This window comes from Lagenorhynchus albirostris, chromosome X (assembly GCF_949774975.1).
Source record: "Lagenorhynchus albirostris chromosome X, mLagAlb1.1, whole genome shotgun sequence".
In the NCBI taxonomy this organism is placed as follows: Eukaryota; Metazoa; Chordata; class Mammalia; order Artiodactyla; family Delphinidae; genus Lagenorhynchus; species Lagenorhynchus albirostris.
In genome coordinates, this window is record NC_083116.1 from 116,700,859 (window position 1) to 116,724,185 (window position 23,327).

At 37.4% G+C, this 23,327-nt stretch overlaps 1 protein-coding gene across 1 annotated transcript in view; it reads right to left on the reverse strand.

Annotated features, from left to right (window-relative positions):
- The window catches only part of PPEF1 (protein phosphatase with EF-hand domain 1), a 145,049-nt gene that overhangs the window by 43,178 nt on the left and 78,544 nt on the right, over positions 1 to 23,327 (reverse strand). Inside the window, exons 7-9 of the mRNA XM_060137592.1 lie at positions 23,126 to 23,286; positions 14,296 to 14,410; positions 10,013 to 10,059 (exon numbers count right to left, since the gene is read on the reverse strand). Of these exons, the coding sequence (XP_059993575.1) occupies positions 10,013 to 10,059; positions 14,296 to 14,410; positions 23,126 to 23,286 (323 nt within the window). The remainder of the gene's footprint in view (positions 1 to 10,012; positions 10,060 to 14,295; positions 14,411 to 23,125; positions 23,287 to 23,327) is intronic.

The following is a 23,327-nucleotide window of genomic DNA, read 5'->3' on the forward strand; positions in this document are numbered from 1 at the left end:
CCCAGTATTTATATACATTTAAAAATTTTCATATCAATAAGATAGAAATAGTTGAAAAAATATAATACAAGTTGTAGCAAGTAACTTAGGGATTCCAGAAATCATTATGCAATGAAACATGTCCTGAAGGCAACTGGAAACAAACAAGCAAGCAGTGGTGTAGTGTTCTGGGCCAGAAGACTTATTCTCTAATTCAGCTCCACTTTTACTCATGTGCCTGTCCTTGGGCAAGTTATTTGATCTTTATGAACTCTAGTTTCCTCATCTGTTAAATGAGAATGATAACTTCCATACTTATCACACAGGGCTACTTCGGAACTAAAATGAGACTGTGTGTATAAAATTTCATGAAAACCATAAAGCACCATACAAATTAAGAGATTCGTTTTATTATGGCCTCCAAGTTATTTCTATTTTTAAGATCCCATTATTTTATATTTTCTTATACATTAACTCACATAACCTTATTCACACTGGGCTTAGATAGTGTGAGCCAGTTATAAAAATATAGGCTATTGGTCATCAAAACGTAAAGAAAAGGGGAATGATTCTGCATCTCTGATACACTTCCTTCCCTCAGCCTTCAGCTGGCTGGGATGAGTAAGCTGGAGAAGTCTGAGAGGTGCTGAAGGCTATAGGTTCTATTGGGATGTCCAAGACTGAAGGGGGCTCAAGGAGCAGCAGCAGAGAGCCATGGAAGAACTAGGTCTGAGAGGACATGTAGACTCCTTGATTAAGGGGAGACCCTGCCTCAGAGCATGTGTGTGGTCTTGCTTGGGAGAGAGGGATCTGGATCTTACCAGAAAAAGTATAGGAGAACTTCTTTTACATCTCTGAAGCTAAAAGAATACTAATACTTGTATTTAGAGACACCTAGGAACATAGAGACTTCCTCTCACACTCTTGATGCAAGAGTAGAAAGTGTTGTGCCTCCAACTATGGAGAGGTTTAACCTAGCTTAAGCAGAAAATTAAAAATGGAAATAACCTAGTACTTAAGGGGATCCAGTAACCAGAGAGAGGCAGACCAATCAGATCTGCCAAAGTACGATCCCCTAATGAGACAAGACCGCTGGAGGAGACAGAGGACACTTTTTTTTTTAAGAGTACCATGAAATAAAGAACAAAAAGTTAATAATTCTTGGCATGAAAAATATGCTATTCAAATTTAAAATAGCATAGATTGGCGCTAACTAAAAGAAGGAATGGTTGAAAAATACATTACTGACCTGAAAGAGCAAGCAGATAAAAAATCTCTCACACAGAGCAAAAGGCAAAATGATGGAAATCATGAGGAATGAGTAAGAGATTAGAGTTCAGAGCCAAGAGAACTAATGTGCCAATAATAAGCATTCCAGAATCAGGAAAAAGGAACAGATGGAGAAGAGGCAATAATTACATAAATAAGAGAGGGAATTTTCTATGGTTAAAAAGAGACTTCAGCCTGAAGTTTGAAAGAGCTCATGATTTCTATGCTCAATGAACATGTATTGATTGCTTGTTATGTACTCGATACAGTTTTAGGGTGTTAGAAACACAGAAGTAAACAATACAAAGTCCCTGCATTCAAGCAGCTTGCATTTAGAGAATCTAACACCCACATGCTCCATAGAGGAAAATACTCAAGACAATATTCTAACCAAATAATAGCAGTAACAATAAAAAGTCCTTAAGCCAGGGAAAGACTAAGAGGAAAGAATACAGATGTGAACAATGAACCTTGCAATATATAATTAAATATAAATCAATAGCAATAATATGGAAATTGTGTTTAAGTACAAAGCAAGGATTCAAGAAATAGAAGAGACATACTATGAAGGAAATCTAATAATGGTCAAGAAATAAAAATATGGCATGAACAATAGCTAAGGATTTGCAGGAGAGATGAAGGGAGAAAAGTAAAATTCTCTACAAATCTCATCTGAATGGGAGATGTACATGGAAAATGTGAAAACAAATACATTTGTCTTACTGGAGGAGAGAGAGGCTAATGGTGGAGGAATAAAGTTATAGCTATTTGAGAAGTATACATACATACATCATTTATTAGAAATGTCAGGAATGGGAAGACAATGACTAATGAATGGAAAAGCACAGTAAAAGTGCCAAAGAAAACAATAATTTTAAAAACTTCACCAAAACAGCAAAAAGAAAGGAAAAAAGGATGAAACCAAGAGAAATAAATAGTAAACAAAGTAAAATAGAAGGACATTTTTCAAAAATATGTGTTGTTATACTAAATGTGAGTGGGTTAAATTCTACCATTAACATACCAAGACTACCAGACTACATTAAAACACAAAACTCAGGTATGTATAGTTTGTGAGAAATACACATGAAAAAAATAAAGGGAGACTGAAAACAAGGTAACTACAACAAAGAAAAAGCAAAAATGCAAATATTAATATTAGATAGAGTGGAATTTTTAACATTAAAAGTGCTAAACATGATGATAAAGCAACATTATATCATAATAACAGGCACTTTACAAAGAAGATACAATTCATAAACTTGTATTCAATAAACAAAAGAACAAGTTTTTGCTTTGTATATTTAGCTACTATAAATGCAAGAAGATTTTTTAAAAAATACAAACATAGTAAATCATTCAGATCAAATTATTGGTTTAAAATAGTGTCCACAAATTATTTGACACTCCCTTTAAAAGGTGAAGTCTAATTTACCATTCCTTGAATGTGGGTTGGACTTAGTGATTTACTTTTAAGAAAGGAATAAGAAAAAGCAGAAGTGATGGTGTGCAACTTTGGAGACTAAGTCATAAAAGATACTGCAGCCTCCTATCTGATCTCTCTCTTGGATCACTCACTCTGGGGAAAGCTAGCTGCTATGTCATGAGAACACTCAGGTACCCTGTGGAGAGGCCCATGTGGCTGTTTTGTCAACAGCCAGCAAGGAACTTAAATGCTGTGCCATGTGAGTCAGCAATCTTGGAAATGGGTCTGCCAACCCCAGTCAACCTTACAAATGACTGCAGCCCTGGCCAATAGCTTGACTGCTAGCTCATGAGAGACCCTAAGCCAGAACCACCCAGCTAAACTGCACTCAAATTTCTGAACCATAGAAACTGTGAGATACTAAATGTTTGCAGTTTTAAGCCACTAAGTACTGGGGTAATTTATTACAAAGAAATATACAGTATACATATTTAGAAAGATATAGATGGAAAAAACTGAATATACAGTTTACCCTTGAACTGCAAGGGTCCACTTATATGCAGATATTTTTCAATAGTAAATACTGCAGTACTTGAGAACCTGCTGTATAGCACAGGGAACGCCACTGCGCTGTACAGTAGAAACTAACACAACACTGTAAAACAACTATACCCCAATAAAAAATAAATAAATAAATTTCATTATATAATAGGTAAAAAAAAAAACACTACAGTACTACATGGTCCATGGTTGGTTGAATCTGTGGACACAGAGGAACTGCGGATGAAGAGGGCCAACAATAAGTTATTCGTGGATTAACTCTTGCATTGTTCAAGGGTCAACTGTATAACTAATGAACTTAATAGATAGATATATGAAGAACTTTGCATCCTATGAATAGAGAATACAATTAATTTTTCATTTGTCCTCATTGATTCTCATGATTGATTCATGAGAATCAATCATATACTTGATTTCAAAGAAATCCTTAACAAATTCAAAATAAGAAACATTTCATAGAACACATTCTCATATCATAATCCAATAAAATCTGAAGTAAATAAAAATATGATTCAAAAAATTCCAGCTTCTTGAATTAAGATCCTTGGAAATTAAAAATTGTAGTCTTAATAACCATTGGATCAAAGAGGAAATTAATAGCGATATTATAAGTTCAACAGAAGGCTCAGTTAAAACTAAAATTAGAAAAGATGCCATTGCCTGAAATGCCTTCATTATTAAAGAAGATGCACGTGAAAGACTGTATTCATCTTAAGACATTAGAAAAATAAAACCAATCAAATAAAGATAAAAGCTGAAATTAATGAAATGGAAAACAAAAAAATGAAAGTTATATAATCCAAAGGGTGATTCTTTGAAAGAATAAATTGATAAAATTGATGATAAAACTCACCATGAGCCTGATTGAGGATAAGTGAAAAAAGAGAATAAATGTAAGATTAAAGATTGGAAAAAAGACAAAGATATACAGAAGTAAATTTTAAAACTATATATATATATATATATATATATAGAGAGAGAGAGAGAGAGAGAGGAGAGAGAGAGAACATAATATTGGCATCTGTGGCAATGTACTTTGACAATCTAGAGAAATGGAGGATTTTCTTGAAAATCAGAAGCTACCAAAACTGATTCAAAAGAAGTAGAAAACTTCGAAAGTGCATTGGTTGCATGTTGCTTTATAGCAGAGCTCTATCTCAATTTTTAAGAGCAAATAGTTTTAATGTTACTTAAACCAGCGATTCCCATCCTTGGCTGCACATTAAAATCACATGGAGACTCCTAGGTGTCCATCAGAATCTCTGGGAGTGGGACTCAGGTATCAGTAGGTTTTTTTCCCCATTTTCTTGGGTGATTACAATGTATAGCCAAGTTTGAGAACAAGGGATTTAAGTTCCAAACCATAGAAAATGATGTACATCTCTCCAATTTATTTCATAAGATCAATAAAACCTTAATATCAAAATTTGAGAAAAGCAACAGTCAAAATTTGAGAAAATATGTAAACATATTTTCCACTGGAATGACCAATTTTCTGGTAGTAGAACTCATCCCCAGTTAAACCAAACTTTATAAGTATTTCACCTCTACTATGAGCAACGAATACCGAATTTCTTTAGTCAAACCTAATTTTAAGCCCCTAATAGTAAGGGTCAGCTAAGCCATGGCATGCTTGACACCCAATAAGTTTTAACCTTTTCAAAAAATCACACGACTTCAAAAGATTGATTTGTGATAATGAAGCTCGTTCAATAGAAAATGTTACTGTCTGTGAAAGTGATTCTAAAAGGAGTCCTAAATAGATACTGAACTTCTGTAAGTGTTGAGCCTCTGAAGGCAAAGGCAAGACTTACTTGGATGTATAAGAACTGCATTGTTGAGCCAGGACTAGTTGTATTACTCTATATAGTCTGAGTTCAAATACGTTTTAGTCTTAGAATAATAAGAGAATTGGAAAACAGATAAAAAGAATAGCTAAGTCTCCTGGGACATGGGTCTCTAGGATATTTAGGCTTCTAGCTACGCTACTGAGATTTCTCTGGATTTTCTTCAAAGCAGCAAACACTGCTGCTGAGGGAACCCATCCTTCACTCAGTTCCAGTAAATCAAACTCTCTGGCTTATTCTGCAGCTGATATACAACAAACCATCTATGACATGGTGATCAAGGTGACAAATACAGAAAACCTGGGGTAACTACAACTCTGAACAGCATTAGATGACCTTCAGGGGGAAAAAAATAGCAGATCACAATTAATTAACTTGAGTAGAGATAAGGAGACCTATTTCCCACTGAAGTATTTTACATAAGACATCTAGAAGTTATCACAATTTTGGGGGGGCATTTTCCCGAGGCACATCAAACAATAACCTCTGGACCTCAACTCCACATAATTTTAATTTTTATTTCTTTTGCAAACTCTATTTTAGAGATCTGTTCTGATTATAACACACTGCCTTAATCTCAAAAGGTAAAGAATTGACTACTGTGGCAGTGGGAAGCATATCAGCAATAGAGAAAAAAGAAAATATTTAATGACCTTCACAGCCGGAAAATTTGGGGCATAGGGCGTGGGGTGGAGGATAGTGGAGAAGAGAGAAAGAAAAGGAAAACAAGGCTGCGTGGCTTCCATGGACAGCATCAGTATGACACCCATAGGGGTGAGAGGTAATTAGCTTCTCTCTGTCCATGTGCAGCTCTTTTTCAACTGTAGGAGGTTTCCACACACAGCATCAATTTAACAAACTAACTTGCCAATACTTGGTCTAAAATTTCAAGCTTTCTCGTCAATGAGGAAAAGGATCTGAATGAAGTATTCCAAACTGGTCACTCTAATTAAGCAAGAGTGGCTGATTAAAATTAACCTTTTCAGAAAATAAAGTCTAAAAATATGACCTAACTAATGCCATGTAAATTGCTTCACTTGATGATATGTGAAGCCATATAAAGTTGGGATGCCCTTTTAGGAAAGGTGTGCCATGGTTAACCGTGTGGAACCCAGAGGAAAGAATTCCCTTCAAATCCAGATAGGACTGTGAGCTGAAACTGTCTAGCTTAGTCTTAAGGTGCTAAATGATAGAATTTGTAAGGACAACCAAATATTAAAGAAACCAAAAATGTCAAAACAATCAAAAACGATCACTGGTACGGATTCCATCATTTATTGCAGCACACCACAAAAAGGGTGTGGGAATAAAATCTTTTCTGATCCTTCAGAACTTTCCTTCATGATTTAGGCACTTATCAAATTACTAAAACTCTTTGAAGGGATTGTCTTAAATGTCACCTCCTCCAGGAAGTCTCCCACGACTTAGACGCCCCTCCAATGTGCTCCCTTGGAAACTTGTTTACCCCAGTTATAACATGTCTCACCCTGAACTGTCTTGTCTTTTCATTAGGTGACCTACCCCACTAAACTGTGATATCTTTGGGGCCAAAAACAGTTCCATACTCTTTCATCGCTGGGCTCTCAATCTCCACTTCCTGAACACCGTCATTGGTTAACACTCAAAATATTTCTTGCTTTCATGTGAATGCTATAATTTCACCTTTAGTCCTTTTTATAGTACTTCTTACCACCCACCTCCTCCTGTTCAATCTTTACATTAGCACTTTCCAGTTTTATATATTCCATTTAGTTTTGCCAATGGAATTAAAGAAACATTCTCTTTTTGCATCTATCTACTCCAGAGTCCTTTCCCTGATCGCACCTTAATATCTTCAACTACCTCTTGAAAAATTTTCTAATTGCCTAGGAAGTCACTTTTCCCATTTAATTTACTCAACTATTTTCCCTTTTTTGTATTTTCCAAGACCTCTAGAAAAATAATTACCAGATTTTCTGTTGTGGCTATTCCCCACATACCTCCACCCCCTCCTCCTTCCTCAGATTGTAATTGTCAAAAATAGCAGGACTGTACTTCTGAACATTTATATGGTGTTATGTAGACTTAAACAAATCTCATTCCTCAAACTGCATAAATAAACTCCCTTTTGCCTTCAACTCATTCAGAAAGACTTCCCTCCGGAAATCTGGGCCTCCCTTCGGGATGGTGCCAGACTCCTGACTCCTGCAGCCCTCTGGAAGGAAAGGACCCACTCTTCACAGGATGGAGACCTCAGGGTCAGGAGTTGGGGTGGGTCCACTCGCTCTTTAGAGCCACCAACAGACTAACACTTTGCCAGCCTCTCCTCCTTCTAGGCCCATGAGCTCTAACTAAACGTCCTTCCTCTGCATCTCATCTCTCAGTCCTGTGGCCAACCCACTTAACACACCTGCTTTCCACTTGCTTGACCTCCTCATCCCTAATATTCTCTTTCACTCACTTCAACCACCCACATGCTGGATTCCACCTTGGACTCATTCATCCCCTAGGACTACTCCCCTTGCAACTTCCCAGCCATCCTGCTTCCTGGGCCTCCTGCCCTGACCTCAGAGAGCATGGCAATCCTTCATTCCACCCATTTCTCCCAGTTGGTTGCCATCCTGGCCTCTTCCTTCCCTGCCCAGACTGGATTCCGTAGCTGATCTCCAGAATTGCCCTATTTACCAGAACCCTCAGTTCCCTGCCGGCAAACCTTTGGCTGGACTTCCTGACACCAACTCACTACCTGGATGGCCTTCTATTTCTCCTGACCCCACTCTCTGGCTACCAGGCCCTAGACCTTTGCTTAGGCCTCCTGCAGTCTCAACTGAACCTCTTCCTAAGTGCTGGCTCCATTCATCCACTCCTGGTTTGGCTTCCTCCATTCCCTTCCAAGCTCCCATTCTGAATGAATGAAATGAAAACCTTGTATTTCTATTATAATTTAGTACTTTAAAAAATGCTTTTGGATATTTATGTTATCTTATTCACAAGACAACCTCTTATGGGGTGGAAGCTCAAGAATACTGCAGCCAAAGAAGAACTAAATAGACATTTATCCAAAAGACAAACAGATGGCCAAAAGGCACAAGAAAAGATGCTCAACATCGCTAACTATTAGAGAAGTGCAAGTCAAAACTACAATGAGGTATCACCTCACACCAGTCAGAATGGCCATCATCAAAAAGCCTACAAATAATAAATGCTGGAGAGGGTGTGGAGAAAAGGGAACCCTCCTACACTGTTGGTGGGAATGTAAATTAGTGTAAATCAGCCACTATGGAGAACAGTATGGAGGTTCCTTAAAAAGTTAAAAATAGGGACTTCCCAGGTGGCACAGTGGTTAAGAATCCGCCTGCCAATGCAGGGGACATGGGTTTGAGCCCTGCTCTGGGAAGATCCCACATGCCACAGAGCAACGAAGCCCATGCACCACAACTACTGAAGTCCACGTGCCTAGAACCCGTGCTCCGTAACAAGAGAAGCCACCGCAATGAGAAGTCCGCACACTGCAATGAAGAGTAGCCCCCGCTCGCCACAACTAGAGAAAGCCTGCGCGCAGCAACGGAGACCCAACACAGCCAAAAAAAAAAAGGTTAAAAATATGGTAACCATATGATCCAGCAATCCCACTCCTGGGCATATATCCGAAAAAGACAAAAACTCTAATTTGAAAAGATATGTGCACCCCAATGTTCATAGCATCACTATTCACAATAGCCAACATATGGAAGTAACCTAAGTGTCCACCGACAGATGAATGGATAAAGAAGATGTGGTATATATATATATATATATATATATATATATATACAATTGAATATTACTCAGCCATAAAAAAAAGAAATAATGCCATTTGCAGCAATATGGATGGACCTAGAGATTATCATACTAAGTGAAGTAAGTCAGAAAGAGAAAGACAAATACCATATGATATCACTTATATGTGGAATCTAAAAAATAATACAAATGAACTTATTTACAAAACAGAGCCAGACTCACAGACATAGAAAACAAAATTATGGTTACCAAAGGGGAAAGTGGGGGGAGAGATAAGTTAGGAGTATGGGATCAACAGATACACACTACTATATATAAAATAGGTAAATAAAAAGGATTTACTGTATAGCATAGTTTCAGGTGTAAAGGAAAGTGATTCGGATATCCAAATCACTTTCCTGTATACCTGAAACTAACACAATATTGTAAATCAACTATATGTCAATACTATTTAAAAAAAGAGGGCTTCCCTGGTGGCGCAGTGGTTGGGGGTCCGCCTGCCGATGCAGGGGACACGGGTTCGTGCCCCGGTCCGGGAAGATCCCACATGCCGCGGAGTGGCTGGGCCCGTGAGCCATGGCCGCTGAGTCTGCGCGTCTGGAGCCCGTGCTCCACAACGGGAGAGGCCACAACAGTGAGAGGCCCGCGTACCGAAAAAAAAAATAAATAAAAGAAAACCCAACCAACAAAGAGGAGTCATAGCACTGGAAGAGCAGCTGAGCCTGGCAATGATGAATCAGGGTGGAGAAGAGAAGAGCAGTTTGGAACTTGCTATGGGGGACTACTTTCATGCATCATTAGTGCACAGTGGAGGAGAAGACTGCTGTGGCATGCTCACTTCTGAACCAAATAACAATAAAATAAAACAGACTGTTTCCCTCCCCTTCCTCTGCCATCTAGACATTTGCCATATAATAAAGAACATAAATACAATCAGGTACAAATCCTAATGGATCTACAGATAACAATAATATTAAACAAAGGCCCAAATTAAATCTTTAAAATTTTTTTGTGAAACGTGTGAAAAAACCAAATCTTTCAACTTCTTGGATAAAAACTGTCCTATTATATCTGTATTTGTACCTATCCCTAATAAAACTAATATTGTTATTTGTCCTAGGACTGCCTTCCCCCAACAAAAATATAAATATTTAGCAAAATAATCATTTACCTTATAGTAGATCAAAAAAAGATCATCCAGCTTCCCATGCAAATCACCTGGAAATGAAATGAAAAATCGCTATTCAGTAGGAACAAGAATTTAAAAACTGAAAAGACAAAAACTCTAATTTGAAAAGCTACGTAACAGAATTTAAAAACTGAAATACTACTGATATACTCCAAGCGTTTTCAGGACATCGGGTTTTTACCCTATGATGATATTAATTCAACGGACAATTTGTTTCCATAGCACTCTATGGAAACTTTGTCCCCTTTCCTATAGGGGACAGCATCCAATGTGGCAATTACCTATTCACTCCTGCCATTTATGGGCCTCCCTTCGGGATGGGCCTCTGTGCCAAGTGCTCTGTGCCACTCTCTGCCAAGTGCTAGACTAAGGGTTTACGCGAATTGTCTTGTTCAATCCTTACAACCACTCTATGAGATGGGTATTGTTTTCATCAGACTCATTTTACGAATGAGGCTCGGAGTAGTTAAGTAACTTATGCAAAGTTGCCCAGCTACCAAGTAGCAGAGCTGGAATTCAAACTCAACTTTATCTCTCTTCAAAAGTGAAGCTCTGGGCTTCCCTGGTGGCACAGCGGTTGAGAGTCCGCCTGCCGATGCAGGGGACACGGGTTCGTGCCCCAGTCCAGGAGGATCCCACGTGCCGCAGAGCGGCTGGGCCCGTGAGCCGTGGCCACTGGGCGTGCGCGTCCGGAGCCTGTGCTCCGCAACGGGAGAGGCCACAACAGTGAGAGGTCCGCGTACCACAAAAAAAACACACACAAAAAAAATTGAAGCTCTTAGTGATTGTTCTGTACTACCTACACTGTAATCTCTAGGAGAACAGCAGTATCATCTATATTGGCATTAAACCCCAAATGCCTCCCATAGTACCTGCTGCATAGTAGGCACTCAATAATTAAGTTTAATTGCTAAATGCAAAGGTTTTTAAAGCCACATTTTCAAAAATATGCTCCAGCAGTAGCATCTGAAACTTAAAAATTTTGAGTAGATAGTTGACATTCTCTTGATGAGACTATTAGAGAAAACAAAAATGAAAGCATGGCTTTATAAAACTCAGCCAACTGAGGGAAAACATATAAATAGATGAAGCCATTAATTTAAAAACAAGAGTAAATATGTGAGTATTCAAAAGCCCTATTTGGATAACTATTTCTAGGTAAATATTTGACTTTCATAACCTCTGATCATAAGTTTTTATTCCTTGTATCCAACTTAATTACCAAATATAATTTAATTCAGGAATACTTTTCCTCAGTTTGCTTAAAATGCTACAACCAAACTTAACCAAATATATGCAAGAAATGACTGCAATTATAATGGGAATAATAAAATTAAAATCCTACATCACCAGCACTTATTTATAAAATGACTACAATATTAAGAGCATATTAATACTACCATATACTTAAATCTCATTGCTCTCACTCCAAATCTAAGGAAATAAAAATGGAAGGACTTTACTTATCAGTTAAATATATATTTTTAATTATTTTGTTTTCCTAATTTTCTTCAGGATACTCCAATAAAGATGGTTAAAAAAAAAAACAACAACTTCAGCTGAGAAAATATGAGCTCATTCACTCAGCAGCTACATTATGCTGCTTTAAAGGAGAGGCACCAACGTACACCATTGAGAATAAAGGTGCCTTTCGGGCTGACACAGCAGAGGCCTGTATATGTTTGCCAAATCTGTGCGTGGTTAGTGCTTCTGAGGCCACATCAGAAAAATATGAGTTCTGATGGCAGGGAGGAATTTCTGAGAGGGAGACAAGCATAATAATAAAAATGCTGTGAGTCAGGTATTCTGTAGAATTTGTTTCATTGGGAGCTTTAGAATATCTGCAATGGACAAAGTATTTCACTTCATATCAATAAAACAAGCTACTATTAGCAGCTTTGGTTCCAGTTAAAAAAAAAGCAAAAAACAAAAAACCCCAAAGATTTGGGTGGTCAGAACTGTTGCAGCTGGTATGCTAATAAATGAATTGCTTTCAGCATATTAAGAGTTGAGGCTATACAAATATTTTTATTTTCTTTTTTTTCATAAGCTGCCTTATTATTTTTTAATTAATTAATTAATTAGGCTGCTCCAGGTCTTAGCTGCAGCACGTGGGATCTTCGTTGCCGCGTGTGGGATCTTCCTTGCAGCATGAAGGGTCTCTAGTTGCGGCATGCAAACTCTTAGTTGAGGCATGTGGGACCTAGTTCCCTGACCAGGGATCAAACCTGGGCCCCTGCATTGGGAGCACTTAGCCACTGGACCACCAGGGAACTCCCTAAAAATATTTTTAACTTCTAGTTGGACAGCAAGAGATAAAACTCAATGTATCAATGGAAAGGCAGCCACAGAAAGATATTTCCACTGCACACAAAAACCTAAGTGCATAACTGGTTATCATTTATAACATAAACTAAAACACCTACTATATTTCATGCACGTTGAGAAATGTGTAGCATGTTTAGATGTGCATGTAAAAAAATGCATCTGGAAATTAAAATAATGGTAAAGGTTCACCATAATTTCTCCCCCTTTCCTAATACTGTCTTAAACAGAGGATGTTTATGAAAATATGGCCCTGATTTTAAATTTTATTTTAAATGATGACCAAATTTTTCTAAGTTCAATGGGGCTATTAAAGACAGAAAATAATAATTCCTATGCTATGGGAACCTATGGGCCTTGGTTTTTCCTTCTATCAATGGTGCTACATGGAAGAAGTCTGGAAATAAATGCCCTGCCAAGATGTGAGTATCTTTAAAATAATGGAACTGTCCAATCAATCCATTCCCTAGTCCTTGTCTCATGATGGAAAATGAAACGTCAGAGCAGTGCATGATGGGAGTTGGGATAGCAGATACGGAGTTGGCTCTAACCTGGGATGCAGAAGATCTGATTTTTAATTCTGACTCTGCCACTAACCAGCTGAGTAAGCTGAGGTGGAGAGAGGGGGACAAGTTACTACATAGAAATGCATGGAAGGCAATACACTTTTCTCTCTGGGCCTCAATTTCATCCGTAAGAGCAAGGGATAGACTAGATGGTCTCTGTAAGAACCACTCAGTTCTTACACTGCATGATTCCAGGACTTACATGCCCTCTAATTAATTCATGTCTTCTTCCAGATCCTTTTATGCAAAGCTAAGTCTCCAATGGCAACTGGAGGTATACTGGAAACATACGGGAGCAGATCACACTCCCTGTTTGGCCTATTACATACACTCTGAGAGCAAACCTCGCCTTGGCTCCAGAGGCTTCATGGGTTGGCATCGCTTCCTGAGCCTCATGACCCAAAATTCTTTATCTCCATGAAAAGTAAGTGCTGATGAGGCCTTGAATAAAAGGTCCCCACTGCTGAGATGCATCATCTGGAAGGCAGAGATGTGGTGGCCTGATTTGGCTGGAATTGAACCATTAAGGACTCTTCAAAAGCCTGAGTCAGGACATGTCAAGGAGCATGTACTGCTACATCGAGTCCCTGTCACCACTATCAGATGCTAGAATGGAAATAGTTTAATTAGATTGTCAAATCCATTCTACCTGCCAGAGTAAAAGAAACATGGGCTAAAAATTGATTTGGAAAATAACAATCACTGTTTTGTAACCTAAAGGCTTAATTAGAAGTTAAGGGAATTGCTGTTCCTTCCACGCACTCCATTCTCAGACAGTTGCAAGCACGCTGAGCACCAACTGTGTTGAATTTCAATGTGTACTGCTTCTTGAAGCAATATCCTGTCAGACTGGCCTATATGATAACAAAATCTCAGCTCTTGTTATTTAGAAGAACAAGGAACAGATTTCTGGGACATTCCCACTCTTCTAAAAGCTGCAGAGACCAGTTGGAAAAATCTAAAACAGCAGCCGAGGGCAGAGAAGAATTTAGTCTCCACCCTTCCTTGGGCTTTTCTCTTCCCAGCATAAGTGGCATGCAGAGGCCCACCTAGAAAAAGCTACATTGAACAAAGATAATGAGAGCCAGAGGGAGGGCAAAGAACACTTATTCCACCCATGGGTGATTTTCTGTATTAAAATGCTGCCTGCCTTTATAAAAAGCTATGAGTTCTTTAATTTCTCACATAATTAATTCCTGCCAGCTGGTATGCAAAACAAAGACAAGATAGGAAACAGTACTATCATGATAGAAAACTCTATATTAACACTTTTCCCTTAACACAGTCCAATTTACACAGTTTTCAAGTTAGGCCAATGATGTAGAACCAAGAGGCTCCTAAATATTAATTTGGCAACACTGCTCTGAAACTTACCACAGATTGTTATCTCTTTGGAGGGAGAAGTTTTTATGTGAGTGAAATTCGGCATTTGCTGCAGGAGCTTCTTGGTTTCAAAGAGCACCTCTAAGACATAATAAGCATGAAGTATCTGTGAGGGCGAAGGAGAGGAAATAGATATCATGAACTAGGAGAAAAGGCATGAGTGTGTAGAAAGCAATATAGGTGGAACATATGAGCACGTTTCAGGCAGCTGTAGTTCACGACAATCTCTAAATTATTTTTAAATAGATTTTCCTAGCACAGTATCTGGCACATAATAAGCCCTCGCTAGAGATGTGTAAGTTGAATGAATGAATGGTTCCTAGGACGTCTATATTCTCATGTTCTTAATTGACATCACCCATTCACAGAACATTTCTTATTATTCTTGGTCCTTAGAGCCCAAGAGAGGTGACAAGAAAAAAAGGAGACTCCCTTGCCCTAAGGAAATGTGCAGGCAAAAAAGTAAAGAAAAGAGAAGGAGGGAAAAGAGAGAGAAGTAGAAAGGAAGAGAGAAGCAGAGAGAGATTGTTCAAGAAGAGCTGCTTTGCATTTGCTTGTGACCTCCTGCCCCGGGGCTGGGAATTAGATGGGGGTGCTGGGTTAGGAGGTCTCACAAGGTAGCCAGACAGGCCCCAAGGGACTCCTGAGCCAGGTGTCCTAGGTGTGGCTCAATATTTGGTGCACAGACATGAGTTTACAGGACAGCAAGCACACTTATATACAAGTGTAAGTATAGAACATATTGCCAATTCAAATAAACCATTCAGATTAGCTCCTATTATGACTATTCATCCCTTGATCTCCTCCAGTTACAGTGTTGATGACAGCATTGTTTTGGACAGATTTACTGGGTTTTCTCGTCCAGGCTTTTCTGTTTGTTTGTTTTTAAATACAGTGTGTTGTTCTCCCTTTTTTTAAATTATGAACTATTCCAAATACATAATTCAAAAAGTGATGTAGCTGATACAAATTTAACAGATGCTAACACCACTTTCTAGTCAGGAGTGTCTGCGCCTGTACTGTCCAATGCAGTAGACACTGGTCACATGGGGCTACTGACCACTTGAAATGGGGTCAAAATTGAGATGTCATGTAAGCACAAAATACGCATTGGATTTTAAAGACAGTATGAAAAAAAAAGTAAAACATCTCATAAAAAACTTTTAATATGATTACATATTAAAATGATAATTTTATATGTTGGAGTAAATAAAATACATTATTAAAATTAATTTCACTTGTTTCTTTTTGCCTTTATAATGTTGACTACTGGAAGATTTTAAATTATGTATGTGGATCACATTATATTCCTATTGGACAGCACTGGTTTAGATTATTGGAGGCTGAGAGAGAGGTCATATCTACATATTGTTCAGATAACGCTTTGGGCATGGGATTCAGGACAGAGGAACACTTTGGAACAATCCTATCTCGTGGTGTCCTGAAATTTCCATTTCCACTTCCTATTAAAATAATGAAATTATTTTCCATTTCCATTTCCTATTAAAATTATTTAATCATGAAATTCTCCAAACTTATTTTTAAAAAAAAAAACCAGGAAGCAGGATTGGAAGCAATGTGAGAATTAGGAGGAAAGAGAAGGTCCCCTGGATGTTAATTAGTGGGGAGCAACCCACATTTCCTATCTCTCCAAACCTAATGGATTGCTAAGGATTTTCCCCACAAAAGCATTCTAAATCGGTGAGTCAAATCTTTAGCCAGATTTTAAAGGAAGAGGCAAAACACTCTGATAGCATGATTTATTTTAATTTCCATATTTAATTTATTGATTCCCAAAACTGGCTTCAGTGTTACCTTAAGTTGCCACTGTAGACTTTCTGGACCATTTGTAGTGCTAATCAGAGTAATTACTGTCTGAAAAGGCAGTTGTTTTATTAAGTTAAATTAACAAATAATCATTGAGGATATATTGCAACAACAGAAAATCCCTATTATGAAAATGTTTTTTCTGGGTCCTTTTTCAATTGGTTAAAATCACTTTGGTATTATTAGTCCCTACAAAGCCAGTCTACTTCTCTTTAAGTAGCATTATAATCGTGTTTATAGCAATATTAAATACTCAAAAGAGTTAACTCAGAAGTTGATCTCTATGTTTACAAATATATTCAGATTAAATGGCAACTTGAATAAAATACTCATATTCTTTTAAAGGCACTGAGGGAGGAAAATATTACTTTGAAAGAATTTTCTTTTTAAAACAGTAACTAGTTTTTAAATGAAAAAAAAAACCCCACATTTCTAAAGTTGAAATAAAAATTTAAACAGCAAAAAGGAGTATAATAATGAAAAGCAATTTTCCTTCTTCCCCAGACTTCAGTCTCCTTTCCCTATTCCCCAAAACAGCCACTGTTAAGAGTATCTTGAGTATCTTTCCAAAAAATATTCTATGCACTTGCAAGCATATAAAAATCAATATAACCAGGCTTCCCTGGTGGCACAGTGGTTAGGAATCCACCTGCCAATGCAGGGGACACGGGTTCAAGCCCTGGTCCGGGAAGATCCCACATGCCGTGGAGCAACAAAGCCCGTGTGCCACAACTACTGAGTCTGTGCTCTAGAGCCCGCGAGCCACAACTACTGAAGCCTGCACGCCACAACTACTGAAGCCTGCACGCCACAACTACTGAAGCCCTCGCGCCCAGAGCCCATGCTCCGCAACAAGAGAAGCCACTGCAATAAGAAGCCCGCGCACCGCAACGAAGAGTAACCCCTACTCGCCGCAACTAGAGAAAGCCCGCACGCAGCAACGAAGACCCAACGCAGCCAAAAATAATAAATAAATAAAATAAATTTAAAAAAAAAATCAATATAACCACATATGAATATGCAAACACATGTATAAGTACATAATCCCTTAAATAAAATGTGGTATATTCACACAAAGGAATATTATTCGACCAAAACCAGGAATGAGGTACTGACTGATACATGCTACAACATGAATGAACCTTGAAACATTATACCAAGCAGAAGCCACCAGACACAAAAGGCACATAAATGATTCCATTTATATAAAATGCACAGATTAGGCAAATCTGTAGAGACAGAAAGTAAACTAGTGGTTGCCAGGGGCTAGGGAGAAGAGGGAATGAGGTACAGGGTTTTGTTTTGAGGATGATAAAAATGTTCTGGAATTAGACAGTGGTGATGGTTGCACCACATTGTGAATATACTAAAAACCAATGAATCATACACTTTATTTAAAATGGTTAAAACAATCAATTTTATGTGATATGAATTTTATCTCAATTTTTAAAAATCAAAATATATAATGCTTATTAATTTTGTTAACAAATGGGAGCACATTGTACACTATGTTGAACCTTTTATTCTTCCCTTAGCATCATATATTTTTCATTTTTATAAAATCAAAATTGTCTATCTTTTCTATTATAGCTCCTTGAATTTTTGCCATAGCTTTTATGTCCTTGAGCATATTAAGCATATTTATTTTCAACTCTGAGTCTGATAATGCCATTATTGAAAAACTCTATAGGTTTGTTTCCATTGTTTGCTGTTTGCCTCAGTTTTCTTTTGTGAATCTTGCATTCTCCTGTGCCTGGTTAACATTTGTGTTAAGTTCTGGATACTGTATATGAAAACTTGAAGAAATCATTTAAGGCCCTATTTTCTTACAGAGAGGGTTGAAATTTTCTCTTGGCAGGTGGCTAGGAGCACTAGCTGTCTAGGATGATATCAATTCAATTTCAGGAATTAGATGATTCAAAATTTTGCGTCAGTCCCTACAGAGCCAGTACTTCTCATTCACTCTTACTCCTAGGGTACACCCTTAAGGTCCTAACCTGAGAATGAGGGTTCTGGGGTGATGTCAGAAAATAATGAAGTAGGTAGTTCCAAGATCCCATCCCTCTGCAGAAACACTGAAAAATCAAGCCAAAAAACCAGATCAAACAAACAAAAAAACCTGTCAGACCCAACTTTGTCAGAACTCTGGAAGATAGTCAAAGCTCACAGCAACCAATGCTGAATTAAGAAAGAGGCAACTTAAAAATGGCACAGTGCAAGCAGAAAGGAAAGGCTAAGATGGATTTGTAAACAGCCAGGCTAAGCAGTAAAGGAGTGTACCAACACAGAGCCAATCTGCAAAGACTAGATTTTCCTTGCTTCCCTTTCCTTCCCCTCTGTTCCCTTCCCTTCTTTCTTTCCCTCTCCCTCTTTCTTCCCCCTCCCTCTTTCCTCCTTTCTTTCCTCCTCCCTCCCTCCTCCTCCCTTCCCCCCCCCTTTCTTTCTTTCTTTCTTTCTTAATGGCTCTTGGTGTTCAAGGAAATCTCTGTTGAAACACTAGGTGAACACAGCCTAAAAGAAAAGAAACTTTGGAAACCTCACACCCAACTAGACCTAAGAGACATCTATAGACGACTCCACCCAAAACAGCAGACTACACATTTTTTTACAAGTGCACATGGAACATTCTCTAGGATAGGCCAGATGTTAGGCTACAAAACAAGCCTCAATACATTCTAAAAGACTGGAATCATACAAAGTATCTTCTCTGACCACAATGGAATGAAACTAGAAATCAATAACAGAAGGAAAACTGGAAAGTTCACAAATATGTGGAAATTAAACAACATACTCTTGAATATGTTGAAGAAATCACGAGGGAAATTAGAAAATACTTTGAGATGAACAAAAATTAAAACACAACATACCAAAACTTATGGGATACAGTAAAAGCAATGCTCAATGAGCAATGTATGGCTGTAAATGCCTACATTAAGAAAGAAGAAAGATCTCGAATGAGAAGCCTGACTTAATGCTTAACACACTATTGACCAGAGACACATTAATACGTCTTTTGTTATCTGAACATCATTGACCAGAGACATATCGATACGTTTTTAGAGAGTGATACAATTAACATCACCATGCAAAGTTGTTAGAGCTTAAAACTGATCAAGCGTTCATCATATAACTTATGATTGTCATTATCATTCACATTTTGCTCCATTAGGTTTTTGCTCCAACCTTGTGTATATCATAAACGTAAAATTTTCAAAAATGACACATTGTGAAATTTTGAGTGAAGAAGAACTGTTCCGTGAATTTTATGCAGAAACTTTCTCTGACTGTCCAAGCAACATATATACTAGTGTCCAGAAGATGACAGTTCTTCAGAATATAGTTCTGATTCAGACAATGTGAATACAAGACCAACAGAAAGACAAAAAACCTTAGTGATTGATTCTGATACGGAAAGTGAAAATGAAACTCGTGGTGCTGGAGAATGCTCCTTTGCTTCTACAGAAGAGTGGATAGAAGACAACATTTCACAAAAATTAGAAGACTTTACAGGTGTGTCAGATATAACTACTGAATGTAATAACCTGCAAAGTGTTAGTGAAATAACAGAATTGACTTTCTGGCCAGCCAAAATAAAAATCGCCAGCCACAGGCATTAGTTTCTACAAAAATCCCCCCATCAGTAATGAGTTAAGGAGCTAGAAAAAGAAGAGCAAATTAAACGGAAAGCCAGCAGAAGGAAGAAGATAGGGATTAGAGTGCAGATAAATGAAATAGAGAACAGAAAACCAATAGAATCAACAAAAACAAAAGTTGGTTCTTTGAAAAGAGCTACAAAATTGACAAAATTTTACCTAGACTGGCCAAGAAAAAAAAGAGAGAAAGTGCAAATAACTATAATCAGAAATGAAAATGGGGACATTACCACTGACCTCAAAGAAATAAAAAGAATTATAAGAGAATATTACGAACAACTGTATACTAACAAATTAGATAACTTAGATGAAATGGACAAATTCCTGGAAACACACACATTATCAAAACACTCAAGAAGAAATAGAAAATCTGAACAGATCTAGAACACATAGAGATTGAATCACTAATCACAAACTTCCTAACAAAGAAAAGTGCAAGACCAGACAGCTTCACTGGTGAACTCTATGAAACGTTTAAAGAAGTAACACCAATCCTTCTCAAACTCTTCTAAAAAATAGAAGAGAAGGAAGCAATTCCTAACTCATTTCATGAGGACAGTATTACCTTGATATCAAAGCCAGATAAAGACACCACACAAAAAGAAAATACAGACCAGTATCCCTTACAAATAAAATGCAAAAATCCTTGACAAGATACCAGCAAACCAAATCCAACAGAATTTCTAAAGAATTATATACCATAACCAAGTGGGATTTATTCCAGGAATATAAGAGTGGTTCAACATAAGAAAACTAACCAATGTAATACACAACATTACTATAATGAAGGGAAAAAAAACACACAATCATCTCAACTAATGCAGAAAAAGTATTTGACAAATTCCAACACCTTTTCATGATAAAGCCACTCAGAAAACTAGGAATAGATGGACACTTCCTCAACTTGATAAAAAGCATTTAGTAAAAACAAAACAAAACAAAACCATAACTAACATCAAACTCAATGGTGAAAAGATTAAAAGCTTTCTCCCTAAGATCAGGAACAAGAAAAGCATGTCCACTCTCACCACTGCTATTCAACATTATACTGGAAATCCTAGCCAGAGCAGTTAGGCAAGAAAAAGAAATAAAAGGCATCTAAACCAGAAACGAAGAAGTAAAACTCTATTCACAGATGATGTGATCCTGTATATAGAATATCCAAAAGAATACACACACACACACACACACACACACACACACACACACACACACACACACATATTACAGCTAATAAATGAATTCACCAAAGTTGCAGAGTAAAAGATCAACCCACAAAAATCAGTTGTGTTTCTATACACCAGCAATGAACAGTTCAAAAGGGAATTAAGAAAGCAATTCGTTTTATAATAGCAACCAAAAGAATAAAATACCTAGGAATAAATTTAAGGTAGTGAAAGACTTGTACACTGAAAAGTATAAAATTATAAAGCATAGCTGAAGGAAATTAAAGAAGACCCAAATAAATGGAAAAACATCCCATGTTCATGGATTAGAAGACTTAATATTGTCAAGAAGACAATACTACCCAAAGCAATCTACAGATTCAGTGCAACCCCTACCAAAATCTCAGTGGGCTTTTTTGCATAAATGGAAAAGTCAATCTTCAAATTCACTGCAAGGGACCCTAAATGCCAAAACAATATTGAAAAAGAATAACAAAGTCAAAGGATTGACACTTCCTGATTTCAAAACTTACCACAAAGCTACAGTAATCAAGACAATGTGGTACTGGCATAAGGATAGACACACACACCAATGGAAAAGAATTGGAAGTCCAGAAATAAATCCAGACAGCTATGGCCTATTAATTTTTTACAAAGGAACCAAAACCATTCAATGGGGAAAGAACAGATTCTTCAACAAAAGGTATAGGGACAACTGCATATCCACATGCAAAGAATGAAGTTGGACCCATACTTCATACCATATAGAGATGTTAACTGAAAACGGCTCATAGAGCTAAATGTCAGAGCTAAAACTATAAAATTCTTAAAAGAAAACATAGGGGTAAACCTTCATGACCTTGGATTTAGCAATGGATTCTTAGATATGATGCCAAAACACAAGCAACGAAAGAAAAAAGGAGATAAATTGGACGTCATCAAAATTAGAAACTTTTGTGACTCAAAAGACATTATTAAGAAAGTGACAAGACAACCTACAGAATGGGAGAAAATATTTGCAAATTGTATACCTGATAAGGGACTTGTATCCAGAATATATAAAGAACCCTTACAACTCAATAGTAAAAAGACAAATAACCTGATTTTAAAATGGGCAAAGGATCTGAATAGACATTTCTCCAAAGAATGTGTACAAATGGCCAGTAAGCATGAAAAGATGCTCAACATCTTAGCCATTAGGGAAATGCATATGAGAACCACAATTAGATACCACTTTACACACAACTAGGATAGCTATAATAAAATTAAAAATTTTTTTAAAACATAAAATAACAAATGTTGGCAAAAAATGTGGAGAAACTGGAACCCTCACCTATTACTAGTGGTAATGTAAAATGGCGCAGCCACTGTGGAAAACAATTTAGCAGTTCCTCAAAATGTTAAACATTGAGTCACCATATGACTCAGCAATTCCACTCCTAGATATAGAAACAACAGAATTGAAAACATATGTTCATATAAAAACTTACACATAAATGTTCATGGCAGCATTGCTCATAATAGCCAAAAGGTAGAAAAAATCCAAATGTTCATCCACTGATGAATGGATAAAAATGTGGTATACTCATATAATAGAATATTAGTCAGCCATAAAAATAAAGGAGTAATGAAATATACCATGGCATGAATGAATCTTAAAAACATTATGCTACGGGAAATAAGCCACATACAAAAGGAAACATATTACATGACTCCGTTTGTACAAAATATCCAGAAGAGACAAATCCACAGAGACAGAAAGTAGAACAGTGGTTGCCAGGAGTGGGGGAGGAGGGAATGGTAATGGGTACGGCACTTCTTCTGGGGGTGAAGAAAATGTTCTGGAATTAGATATTAGTGATTGTTACACAATCTTGTGAATGTACTAAAAAGCACTGAATCAATCGTACACTTTAAAATGGTGAATTTTATAGTATGTGAATTAAACCTCAGAAAAAGAACAAGGAAATACTGTAAGCCTATAGATAGAGAGGAGGTTTCTGTGCACCTGAGGAGATTTGTATTTAATGGGTTAAGCAGAGCAGAGGGTAGCTCTCACTTAATGTGAAGTTTTTTCCCAAGGGAATGCATTTCTGCTGTAGTATTTTCATCTATTCATTCAACAGATAGCACATGTTATGTACAAGAATCAGGACAGTATCTGCTTCTACTTGCCTGTTGTTGCTTGAAGGCCTCAATCAGTAAATCAATATCAGTAAAAGTGAGAGGAAATTGCAGTCGAGGACCACAGTAGGAGTCTGGGACGTCTATCAACACCCAATAGTCCTGTCTATCCTTGTCCTGGATGTTGCTGTCAAAAAGGTGAGTTACTAATTCTGGAAATGGAAAGACAGAAAAGGGGGGAAAAAATCTACAT